The sequence below is a fragment of the Heptranchias perlo genome, chromosome 4 (assembly GCF_035084215.1).
Source record: "Heptranchias perlo isolate sHepPer1 chromosome 4, sHepPer1.hap1, whole genome shotgun sequence".
In the NCBI taxonomy this organism is placed as follows: Eukaryota; Metazoa; Chordata; class Chondrichthyes; order Hexanchiformes; family Hexanchidae; genus Heptranchias; species Heptranchias perlo.
Genome location: NC_090328.1, coordinates 33,540,971 through 33,553,952, shown reverse-complemented (window position 1 = coordinate 33,553,952; position 12,982 = coordinate 33,540,971). Strand labels below are relative to the sequence as shown.

General features: G+C 44.3%; 1 protein-coding gene across 1 annotated transcript in view; it reads left to right on the top strand.

Annotated features, from left to right (window-relative positions):
* LOC137320846 (isocitrate dehydrogenase [NADP], mitochondrial-like) overlaps positions 1-12,982 on the top strand; it is a 79,441-nt gene that overhangs the window by 45,563 nt on the left and 20,896 nt on the right. Inside the window, exon 6 of the mRNA XM_067982741.1 lies at positions 814-950. Within this exon, the coding sequence (XP_067838842.1) occupies positions 814-950 (137 nt within the window). The remainder of the gene's footprint in view (positions 1-813; positions 951-12,982) is intronic.

Below are 12,982 nucleotides of genomic sequence, written 5' to 3'. Positions count from 1 at the left end.
GCCATGTAGTAGTGGGTGCTTCTCTGAGGCAAGCAATAAGACATGTCATGGAAGAAGAGTAGCGGGAGCTTTACTTTGTATCTAAGTCATGGTATACGTGAACCAGGAATGCCTGATGCTGCTGTGGGATGCCACAGTGAAGCTGCACTGACATCTCCATCTGGATGAGCACAAAATATACTAATCTAAACAGCTAGTATACACCTGTAGCCGTAGTATTTTGAATGTGAGCAGACTGGATCAGCTCAAACAGACTTTGTCTCCTAGATAGACAATAGTGCACCGAACATTACAGCATTTCACTGTCATGTCACACAGTCTGACCTTTTTATATAGCATTACGTAGAATGTGCAGCATAGAAACAGGCCTTTTGGCCTAACAGGTCCATGCCAGTGTTTAAACTCCACACAAGCCTCCTCCCTCCCTACTTCATCTAATCTCATCAGTGTAACCTTCTATTCCTTTCTCCTTTGTGTGTTTATCTAGCTTCCCCTTAAATGCATAAGAGAGGAAGCAATCAGATGGGTTAGGAGTACAGTTGCACAATTACCCTTCAATTTACTAGCGTGGAGTATACTATACTTCAATTAGGTTTTTTAAAATTAGATTTTTTAATGGCACTTGACATCTTCATTCATTACTCTAAGATGGAACTTGATAGTAAAAAAATCAAGTATCAGTTTGAAGCCAATGGGAGACTCAAACACATGGAGCATTGAACCAATATTACGAACCTTACATTTTTTGCCAGAAGATTTTAACAATCCAACACTGAATAATCTTTGACCTGTTCTGTTTTTTTTTATACCTAGTCTATTACAGGATTTGCACACAGCTGCTTCCAGTATGCACTAGCTAAGAAATGGCCCCTTTACATGAGTACCAAGAACACCATTATGAAGGCTTATGATGGACGGTTTAAGGACATTTTCCAGGAGATTTTTGAGCTGTAAGTTTTCCCCTATAATCCTGATAAAAGAAATGTTATCCTGCAATCTAGCTAGTTAAATGCAAGCTGTTGTATGTCTTTTGTTGGATTATGGTTGTTGGTGGTGGTGCTGGTTGTTGTTAGGTGATGGTGGTGTTGATGGTTGGTTGTTACTTTTTGTTTAGTCTAACCTTTAAGTACTTTACTTTTTCCCCACTCTCCCTTACCAAATAATAATATGGAGAATAAGGTGTTGGATTAATTTCCGCACCACACACAATGCAACCTTCTAGATCTCCATCAAGTTGTACACGCTCACTAGAGGGCAAGCAGCTTTCCTTTTGTTCAAGGCTCTGATTTTAAAATGACGTAACTTCAGCATCCCTCAAGGTAACCTGTGGTATTTTAATGGGAACAATCTGTGCTACTGTACTTACAAGGATATTTCTGCTCAATTGTTACCATAATGGTTAGAGACATGAAAAGCAACAAGAGCTGGCACAAATTAATATATTTAATCATTTATAAAGAAGATGGATGTGTAGATCTCGGGCAAGTTTCCTGCGGATAATCTTTGTCCTGTTGAAGCTGTGTTTGATCTGATAAGTCGACATGGTATTTAAAATATCACAATGTCTGCTTGCTACTTTTGAATAAACAAATAAATAAATGGCGTACCTTCTATGATTCACATTTTATTGCTGACTTACCAGTTTTAAAAACTAATATTTTGCCTTGTGCCAGTTCTCGTTGTATTCATATCACAAGACTATGTGGATGAGGAAAGCTATTCAGCCTATCTTAATTAATCCACCCTGAAAGATCTCAAAGCCCTCTTCCCTCTTCCCCCCCCCCCCCCCCCCCACTGTAGCATCCAATTATTTCTGAAGTGATTGCAGGGATTTCACCTCCATTACTCTTATCTGGAAGTCTATTCCACATGTTGATCACTATTGTGTATAAATGAAAATTCCTGATATCAGTCCTAAAATTATCTTTTACAGTTTGGACCTGGTTCCCTTTGTTCTATTCTCTCAATTTAATTTAAAATGATTTCTTCATTCCCTTAAATATCATAGATGCCACTATAAGGTCACCTCTGATGCCTCCTTTCCAGGTTGAAATGCCCAAGTTTCTCATAACTCAAAGGTTTGACCCATCATAGTTTAACTCTTCATAGAATCATAGAAAATTTACGGCACATCTGCGCCGGCTGAAAATGAGCCGCCCAGCCTAATCCCACTTTCCTGCACTTGGTCCGTAGCCTTGTAAGTCACGGCACTTCAGGTGTACATCCAGGTACTTTTTAAATGAGTTGAGGGTTTCTGCCTCTACCACCCTCTCAGTCAGTGAGTTCCAAACCCCTAGCTTTCTCTGGATGAAAAACATTTTCCTCAGCTCCCCTCTAATCCTTCTACCAATCACTTTAAATCTGTGCCCCTGGTTATTGACCTCTCTGCTAAGGGAAATAGGTCCTTCCTATCCACTCTATCTAGGCCCCCTCATAATTTTGTACACCTCAATTAAATCACCCCTCAGCCTCCTCTGTTCCAAAGAGAACAACCCCAGCCTATTCAATCTTTCCTCATAGCTAAAATTCACCAATCCTGACAACAGAGAGTTGGGATAAATGGTTCATTTTCGGACTGGCAACCAGTAACCAGTGGTGTTCCACAGGGGTCGGTGCTGGGTCCCCAACTCTTTACAATCTATATTAACGATTTGGAGGAGGGGACCGAGTGCAACATATCAAAATTTGCAGATGATACAAAGATGGGAGGGAAAGTAGAGAGTGAGGAGGACATAAAAAACCTGCAAGGGGATATAGACAGGCTGGGTGAGTGGGCGGAGATTTGGCAGATGCAATATAATATTGGAAAATGTGAGGTTATGCACTTTGGCAGGAAAAATCAGAGAGCAAGTTATTTTCTTAATGGCGAGAGACTGGAAAGTACTGCAGTACAAAGGGATCTGGGGGTCCTAGTGCAAGAAAATCAAAAAGTTGGTATGCAGGTGCAGCAGGTGATCAAGAAAGCCAACGGAATGTTGGCTTTTATTGCTAGGGGGATAGAATATAAAAACATGGAGGTATTGCTGCAGTTATATAAGGTATTGGTGAGACCGCACCTGGAATACTGCATACAGTTTTGGTCTCCATACTTAAGAAAAGACATACTTGCTCTCGAGGCAGTACAAAGAAGGTTCACTCGGTTAATCCCGGGGATGAGGGGGCGGACATATGAGGAGAGGTTGAGTAGATTGGGACTCTACTCATTGGAGTTCAGAAGAATGAGAGGCGATCTTATTGAAACATATAAGATTGTGAAGGGTCTTGATCGGGTGGATGCAGTAAGGATGTTCCCAAAGATGGGTGAAACTAGAACTAGGGGGCATAATCTTAGAATAAGGGGCTGCTCTTTCAAAACTGAGATGAGGAGAAACTTCTTCACTCAGAGGGTGGTAGGTCTGTGGAATTTGCTGCCCCAGGAAGCTGTGGAAGCTACATCATTAGATAAATTTAAAACAGAAATAGACAGTTTCCTAGAAGTAAAGGGAATTAGGGGTTATGGGGAGCGGGCAGGAAATTGGACATGAAGCTGAGTTCGGATCGGTCAATGCCCTGTGGGTGGCGGAGAGGGCCCAGGGGCTATGTGGCCGGGTCCTGCTCCGACTTCTTGTGTTCTTTAGATTTGTGGTTGGGATCAGATCAGCCATGATCTTATTGAATGGCGGAGCAGGCTCGAGGGGCCGATTGGCCTACTCCTGCTCCAATTTCTTATGTTCTTATGTTCTTATGTTCTAACATCCTTGTAAACCTCCACTGTACCCTCTCTAGTGCAGTTACATCCTTCCTGTAATGTGGTGACCAGAACTGTAAACAGTTCTCAAGCTGTGGCCTAACCAGTAATTTATACAGTTTCTACATAACCTCCCTGCTCTTACATTCTATACCTCGGCTAATAAAGGAAAGTATTCCATATGCCTTCTTAATCACCTTATCTACCTGTCCTGCTACCTTCAAGGATCTGTGGACATGCACTCCAAGGTCCCTCACTTCCTCTACACCTTTCAGTATCCTCCCATTTATTGTGTACTCCCTTGCCTTGTTTGCCCTCCCCAAATACATTACCTCACACTTCTCCAGTTTGAATTCCATTTGCCACTTTTCTGCCCACCTGACCAGTCTATTGATCTCTTTCTGCAGTCTACAGCTTTCCTCCTCACTATCAACCAATTTTTGTATCATCTCCAAACTTCTTAATCACGCCCCCTACATTTAAGTACAAATCATTAATATATATCACAAAAAGCAAGGGACCAAGTACTGAGCCCTGCGGCACCCCACTGGAAACAGCGTTCCAGCCACAAAAACATCCGTCGACCATTACCCTTTGCTTCTTGCCACTGAGCCAATTTTGGATCCAATTTGCCACTCTCCCTTGTACTTTTTTGACCATTCTGCCATGTGGGACCTTGTCAAAAGCCTTGCTAAAATCCATGTAGACTACATCAAATGCACTATCCTCATCAACCCTTCTTGCTACCTGCTCAAAAATTCGATCAAGTTTGTCAGACTCGACCTTCCCTTAACAAATCCATGCTGAATGTCCTTGATTACTCCATGCCTTTCTAAGTGACAGTTTATTCTGTCGCTCAGAATTGATTCCAATAATTTGCCCACCACCGAGGCGGGACTGACCGGCCTGTAATTACTCGGCCTATCCTTCTCTCCCTTTTTAAACATTGGTATAACGTTAGCAGTCCTCCAATCCTCCGGCACCATGCCTGTATCCAGTGAGGATTGGAAAATGATGGTCAGAGCCTCCGCTATTTCCTCCCTTGCTTCTTTTAACAGCCTGGGATACATTTCATCCGGCCCTGGTGATTTATCTAATTTCAAAGATGCTAATCCCCTTATTACTTCCTCTCTCACTATGTTTATCCCATCCAATATTTCTCACTCCTCCTCCTTAACTACAATGTCTGCACCGTCCCTCTCTTTGACAGATGCAAAGTATTTGTTAAGAACCATACCAACATCTTCCGCCTCCACACATAGGTTACCTTTTTGGTCTCTAATAGGCCCTACTCTTTCCTTAGTTATCCTCTTGCTCTTAATGTATTTATAAAACATCTTTGGGTTTTCCTTGATTTTTACTTGTCAATATTTTTTCATGCCCTCTCTTTGCTTTCCTAATTTCCTCTTGGGATCAGACATGTGGCTCTTATCTGCACTGCTTCAAGCACTTGAATGTCTCCCTTGCGTCTTGGATGTCTAAATATTAGAATAATAAAAGCAATTTAAATACAGTGGTGAGGATGAGTACACTGCAGTTCTTTAAGAAGGGACTTGACAAGTTCCTGAGGGAGAAGAACACTGGGACATATTGAGAGCAGAGTGGGTTAGTTAGGTTAACCTGGTGAAGCGTCATACCACCCACAGTCCTCTGAAACTTATTTGATTGCATTACAGAATAGGGAAGGAATTTCCCAGAGTATTACCTCCAATTGTCCCTGTTTTGTTTGTCTCCTCCAGGAATTAGCATTACTAGTTCTTGGAGACCTTGGTGCTTGCCAGTGCACTGCTTCATAGGCAGGGTGAGCATTTATATTGCATATAAATAAAATATTGTTGGAGAGTGTGTGGCAACATGAAGCTTTGTTGCTCTGAGAAAGGGGAGAGAATCTGTGGTGGTGATGGCTCCCTTGTACCGTATTTTCAGTCTAAACAATGTTCTCTCCTCTATTTGTAGCTGATACTGTATTGTAGCTGTAGGCATGTTGCTAAAAGGTCAATTAGCCACTGATGGGGTTGATATCTGTCCAGTTTTGGTCTGGACAAGCTAGTTTTTCGGTTAGCTGTTCACAAATTTCTAAAATCTAAATTGGAAACCAAAAAACTGGTTAAGAACATAAGAAAAAGTAATGGACAAGAAAAGTCCACTCAGCCCATTGAACTCGTCTCTTGTATTACAACTCACCCAGGCTGGTATCCCAACTGCATCTTTATCTTTAACTCCCCAAACATCTTTGATTGCACTGTCAACTGTATATTTTGTCTTTGAACCAGATGGCCTTGTACATTTCCATGTACCTTACATGCTAGATCTTTGGAAGCGTTTATCATCCTTTGAGTAAGAATTTCTTTGAGATCTTTTTTGAATTTAATTTTCACTAACTTAATTTTATATCCTTTTTTTCTACTGGCCTGACTGACCTGCAAATAATATTCACCTTATCTATGCCATTTAACACTTTTTATTATACCTCAGTGAGATTGTTCCTTAACTATGTTCCCTGGACTGTAGAGCTTAAACTTCTCATGTTTTTTTGTAGCTCACCCCCTTTACACTTTGGATAATTCTTATTGCTCTTCTGTGTATCCTTTCCAATGCATGTATGTCCTTTTGGTGGCTAGAATTGCAGACAGTGTTCCAAGTGGGGTGTGACCATTATAAAGCCTCAGCATTATCTCTCTAGATTTATCCTGCACTGTTCTGGCTGTGCCCCAACATTCCATTTGCTTGAAAAGATTTTCTTTCTTCCTTGTTTACTTCTATATTCTTTGATGTAGGGGCAACAATTATCTTAGGTTTTCAACGAGTTGTTAAAGCAAGTATCAACTCCACCCTTTTAATTCATTCTCAGGATATGGGCATTCATCCCCAGTTGCCCTGAGAAGGTGGTGGTGGGCCTTCCTCACAACTGAGTGGCTTTCTGGGCCACTTTAGAGGGAAGTTAAGTGTCAACCATGGGACTAGTGCCGGACTAGTCACATACAGGCCAGACAGGATAAGAATGGCAGGTTTCCTTCCCTGTAGGACATTAGTTGAACCAGTTGGATTTTTATGACAATCCGACAGCTTCATGGTCACTTTTACTGATAATAGCTTTTTATTTCGAGATTTTTTTTAAACTGAAGTCAAATTTTCAAAATGCCATCGGATTTGAACTCACGTTCTCACGCATTATTAGTCCAGTAACAAAACCACTATGCTACCATACCCTTGCCCTACTTCATGGTTTTGGACCTAGCAAAAGGAAGCACTATACCCACAGGCCGTAAGTCAACACAAGGATTTTTTCTGCTTTTCCAAATATATTAATTCGCTCCTTCCCCAATATTTCTCACTATTACAGCCAGTTCAGTTGATGCAATGAACGTTGTTTTGAATTGGATTATTGTACTGTGGTTCTGGTCCCCACATCAGATAGGTAATGCCCATTGGCTGTGACTTCTCCCTTTGTTATATTTGCATACTAAATATGGAGAGTGAAAGTACAGCCCCCTAGTTGAGGGCCCTCCCTCCTACACGTTGTATTGAAACCCAGACCATCATACCCAACAGCATCCTCGAACAATTGCACCACTTTTTTTAAAATTGAGATTTTCTGGTAATCAACTGCACAGTATAGTTAGAACAGAGAATAGTGGTGGCCGGTTGTTTTTCAGACTGGAGGAACGTATACAGAGGTGCTCCCCAGGGGGCGATACCAGGACCACTGCTTTTTTGATATATGTTAATAAGTTGGACTTGGGCGTACAGGGCAAAATTTCAAAATTTGCAGATGACACAAAACTTGGAATTGTGGTAAACAGTGCAGAGGATAGTAATAGACTTCAAGAGGACATAGACAGGCTGGTGGAATGGGCAGACATATGGCAGATGAAATTTAACGCAGAGAAGAGCGAAGTGATACGTTTTGGCAGGAAGAACGAGGAGAGGCAATGTAAACTAAATGGCACAGTTCTAAAGGGGGTGCAGGAACAGAGAGACCTGGGGGTATATGTGCACAAACCTTTGAATGTGGCAAGATAGGTTGAGAAAGCGGTTTAAAAAGCATGCGGGACCCTGGGCTTTATGGATAGAGGCATAGAGTACAAAAGCAATGAAGTTATATTGAACCTTTATAAAACACTGGTTTGGCCACAACTGGAGTATTTTGTCCAATTCTGGGCACCGGACTTTAGGAAGGATGTGAACGCCTTAGAGAGGGTGCAGAAAAGATTTACTGGAATGGTTCCAGGGATGAGGGACTTCAGGACTGGAGAAGCTGGGATTGTTCTCCTTAGAGCAGGAAAAGTTAAGAGGGGATTTGATTGAAGTGTTCAAAATCATGAAGGGTTTAGATAAAGTAACTAAAGAAAAACTGTTCCCATTGGTGGAAGGGTCAAGCACCAGAGGACACAGATTTAAGGTGATTTGCAAAAGAACCAAAGGCGACACGAGGAAAAAGCTTTTTATGTAGCGAGTAGTTATGATCTGGAATGCGCTGCCTGAAAGGATGGTAGAAGCAGATTCAATCGCGGCTTTCAAAAAGGAATTGGATAAATACTTGAAGAGAAAAAATTTGCAGGGCTACGGGGAAAGAGGGGGGAATGGGACTAACTGGATTGCTCTTACAAAGAGCTGGCACGGGCTCGATGGGCCGAATGGTCTCCTTCTGTGCTGTAACCATTCTATGATTCTAATAAATGTGCAGAGGTTACTTTACAATCACTGGTCCTTCAGTGTTGCTCGTTAACTATGTACAGTGTCCTGGTCCTTTACACAGGAGTGACTTGCAGGCATATCTCAATAGTTCAGATAGCAATTTTAAGTTGCTCAAGCTTCATTATTGTAAACAATTTTACAACACCAAGTTATAGTCCAGCAATTTTATTTTAAATTCACAAGCTTTCGGAGATTTTCTCCTTCCTCAGGCAAATGTTTCAAGAGCTCCTTGAAGCCTACGCATTTATACATATTGAACAATACATGGTGTTTACAGACTGCCCCTGCAACTGCCCGTTGCCAAGGCAATCACCGTGTTCAGACAGAGAGGTGTCATCTGCAGAACCCCCGAATACACATTCAACAAAAAAACAAACAGGGAAAAAAAACAGAGAAAAAAAAACAGAGAGAGGCAGAAACATCCGGAAGGCAGAGAGAGCCAGCAAATGACCCATTATATTAAAAACAGATAACATTTGTTCGCTGGTGGGGTAACGTGTAGCGTGACATGAACCCAAGATCCCGGTTGAGGCCGTCCTCATGGGTGCGGAACTTGGCTATCAATTTCTGCTCGACGATTTTGCGTTGTCGTGTGTCTCGAAGGCCGCCTTGGAGTACGCTTACCCGAAGGTCGGTGGATGAATGTCCATGACTGCTGAAGTGTTCCCCGACTGGGAGGGAACCCTCCTGTTTGGCGATTGTTGCGCGGTGTCCGTTCATCCGTTGTCGCAGCGTCTGCATGGTCTCGCCAATGTACCATGCTCTGGGGCATCCTTTCCTGCAACGTATGAGGTAGACAACGTTGGCCGAGTCACAGGAGTATGAACCATGCACCTGGTGGGTGGTGTCATCTCGTGTGATGGTGGTATCTGTGTCGATGATCTGGCATGTCTTGCAGAGGTTACCGTGGCAGGGTTGTGTGGCGTCGTGGACGCTGTTCTCTTGAAAGCTAGGTAGTTTGCTGCGAACGATGGTCTGTTTGAGGTTGGGTGGCTGTTTAAAGGCGAGTAGTGGAGGTGTGGGGATGGCCATAGCGAGGTGTTTGTCCTCATTGATGACATGTTGAAGGCTGCGGAGAACATGGCGTAGTTTCTCCGCTCCGGGGAAGTACTGGACGACAAAGGGTACTCTGTTGGTTGCGTCCCGTGTTAGTCTCCTGAGGAGGTCTATGCGATTTTTTGCTGTGGCCCGTCGGAACTGTCGATCGATGAGTCGAGCGTCATATCCCGTTCTTACTAGGGCGTCTTTCAGCGTCTGTAGGTGTCCATCGCGTTCCTCCTCGTCTGAGCAGACCCTGTGTATTCGCAGGGCCTGTCCATAGGGGATGGCCTCTTTGACGTGGTTAGGGTGGAAGCTGGAAAAGTGGAGCATCGTGAGGTTGTCCGTGGGCTTGCGGTAGAGTGAGGTGCTGAGGTGCCCGTCTTTGATGGAGATTCGTGTGTCCAAGAAAGAAACTGATTCTGAGGAGTAGTCCATGGTGAGCTTGATGGTGGGATGGAACTTGTTGATGTTATCGTGTAGTCTCTTTAGTGATTCCTTGCCGTGGGTCCATAGAAAGAAAATGTCGTCGATGTATCTGGTGTATAGTGTTGGTTGGAGGTCTTGTGCAGTGAAGAAGTCCTGCTCGAACTTGTGCATGAAAATGTTGGCGTATTGGGGTGCGAATTTGGTCCCCATGGCTGTTCCGTGTGTTTGGGTAAAGAACTGGTTATCGAAGGTGAAGACATTGTGATCCAGGATGAAGCGGATGAGTTGTAGGATGGCTTCCGGAGATTGGCTGTTGTTGGTGTTGAGTATTGATGCTGTCGCAGCGATGCCGTCATCGTGGGGGATACTGGTGTATAGTGCCGAGACGTCCATCGTGGTGAGAAGTGTTCCTGGTTCAACTGGTCCGTGGGTACTGAGTTTTTGTAGGAAGTCTGTAGTGTCACGACAGAAGCTGGGGGTTCCCTGTACGATGGGTTTCAGGATGCCCTCGATGTATCCAGAGAGGTTCTCACACAGGGTTCCGTTGCCTGATACGATGGGACGTCCGGGTGTGTTGGCTTTGTGTATCTTTGGGAGGCAGTAGAAGTCTCCCACGCGGGGATTACGTGGATGAGAATGCCTCCCAAAGATACACAAAGCCAACACACCCGGACGTCCCATCGTATCAGGCAACGGAACCCTGTGTGAGAACCTCTCTGGATACATCGAGGGCATCCTGAAACCCATCGTACAGGGAACCCCCAGCTTCTGTCGTGACACTACAGACTTCCTACAAAAACTCAGTACCCACGGACCAGTTGAACCAGGAACACTTCTCACCACGATGGACGTCTCGGCACTATACACCAGTATCCCCCACGATGACGGCATCGCTGCGACAGCATCAATACTCAACACCAACAACAGCCAATCTCCGGAAGCCATCCTACAACTCATCCGCTTCATCCTGGATCACAATGTCTTCACCTTCGATAACCAGTTCTTTACCCAAACACACGGAACAGCCATGGGGACCAAATTCGCACCCCAATACGCCAACATTTTCATGCACAAGTTCGAGCAGGACTTCTTCACTGCACAAGACCTCCAACCAACACTATACACCAGATACATCGACGACATTTTCTTTCTATGGACCCACGGCAAGGAATCACTAAAGAGACTACACGATAACATCAACAAGTTCCATCCCACCATCAAGCTCACCATGGACTACTCCTCAGAATCAGTTTCTTTCTTGGACACACGAATCTCCATCAAAGACGGGCACCTCAGCACCTCACTCTACCGCAAGCCCACGGACAACCTCACGATGCTCCACTTTTCCAGCTTCCACCCTAACCACGTCAAAGAGGCCATCCCCTATGGACAGGCCCTGCGAATACACAGGGTCTGCTCAGACGAGGAGGAACGCGATGGACACCTACAGACGCTGAAAGACGCCCTAGTAAGAACGGGATATGACGCTCGACTCATCGATCGACAGTTCCGACGGGCCACAGCAAAAAATCGCATAGACCTCCTCAGGAGACTAACACGGGACGCAACCAACAGAGTACCCTTTGTCGTCCAGTACTTCCCCGGAGCGGAGAAACTACGCCATGTTCTCCGCAGCCTTCAACATGTCATCAATGAGGACAAACACCTCGCTATGGCCATCCCCACACCTCCACTACTCGCCTTTAAACAGCCACCCAACCTCAAACAGACCATCGTTCGCAGCAAACTACCTAGCTTTCAAGAGAACAGCGTCCACGACGCCACACAACCCTGCCACGGTAACCTCTGCAAGACATGCCAGATCATCGACACAGATACCACCATCACACGAGATGACACCACCCACCAGGTGCATGGTTCATACTCCTGTGACTCGGCCAACGTTGTCTACCTCATACGTTGCAGGAAAGGATGCCCCAGAGCATGGTACATTGGCGAGACCATGCAGACGCTGCGACAACGGATGAACGGACACCGCGCAACAATCGCCAAACAGGAGGGTTCCCTCCCAGTCGGGGAACACTTCAGCAGTCATGGACATTCATCCACCGACCTTCGGGTAAGCGTACTCCAAGGCGGCCTTCGAGACACACGACAACGCAAAATCGTCGAGCAGAAATTGATAGCCAAGTTCCGCACCCATGAGGACGGCCTCAACCGGGATCTTGGGTTCATGTCACGCTACACGTTACCCCACCAGCGAACAAATGTTATCTGTTTTTAATATAATGGGTCATTTGCTGGCTCTCTCTGCCTTCCGGATGTTTCTGCCTCTCTCTGTTTTTTTTTCTCTGTTTTTTTTCCCTGTTTGTTTTTTTGTTGAATGTGTATTCGGGGGTTCTGCAGATGACACCTCTCTGTCTGAACACGGTGATTGCCTTGGCAACGGGCAGTTGCAGGGGCAGTCTGTAAACACCATGTATTGTTCAATATGTATAAATGCGTAGGCTTCAAGGAGCTCTTGAAACATTTGCCTGAGGAAGGAGAAAATCTCCGAAAGCTTGTGAATTTAAAATAAAATTGCTGGACTATAACTTGGTGTTGTAAAATTGTTTACAATTGTCAACCCCAGTCCATCACCGGCATCTCCACATCAAGCTTCATTAGATGCTGCCTGGTAATCACTCCTGGGCATCTATTAATCTGTTAAATTTCTCTCTCTCTCTCTATCTCTCTCTCTCTCTCTTTCCCCTCTCTTTTTCCTTTTTTTTTCCTTTCTTAGTGCAATCTTGATCTTTCCACCCCCCCCTCCCCCCTCCCCCCAGCGTCTGTCATAGACACCAAGCCACCACCAGGATTCATTACTGCAAAGACTCCAGATTCCTAATTGATAGCAGTTTATTCAACTGATGTGGGAAAAACAGGATGTTCAAAGAAAAGGGAAACATTTTGGAGGATTTGGGCAGATGAATCGCAAATGGCATTTACTATTGATGATTATAAGGTATCTGTATTATATTAAAATTGATAAATATGATTGCAGAATGAAGGAGGCATTATTCTAATTGCTGAAATAACAAGGGGAATATGCATATGGAGAGCTATTTTGGGCAAAATTAGAATTGAAGA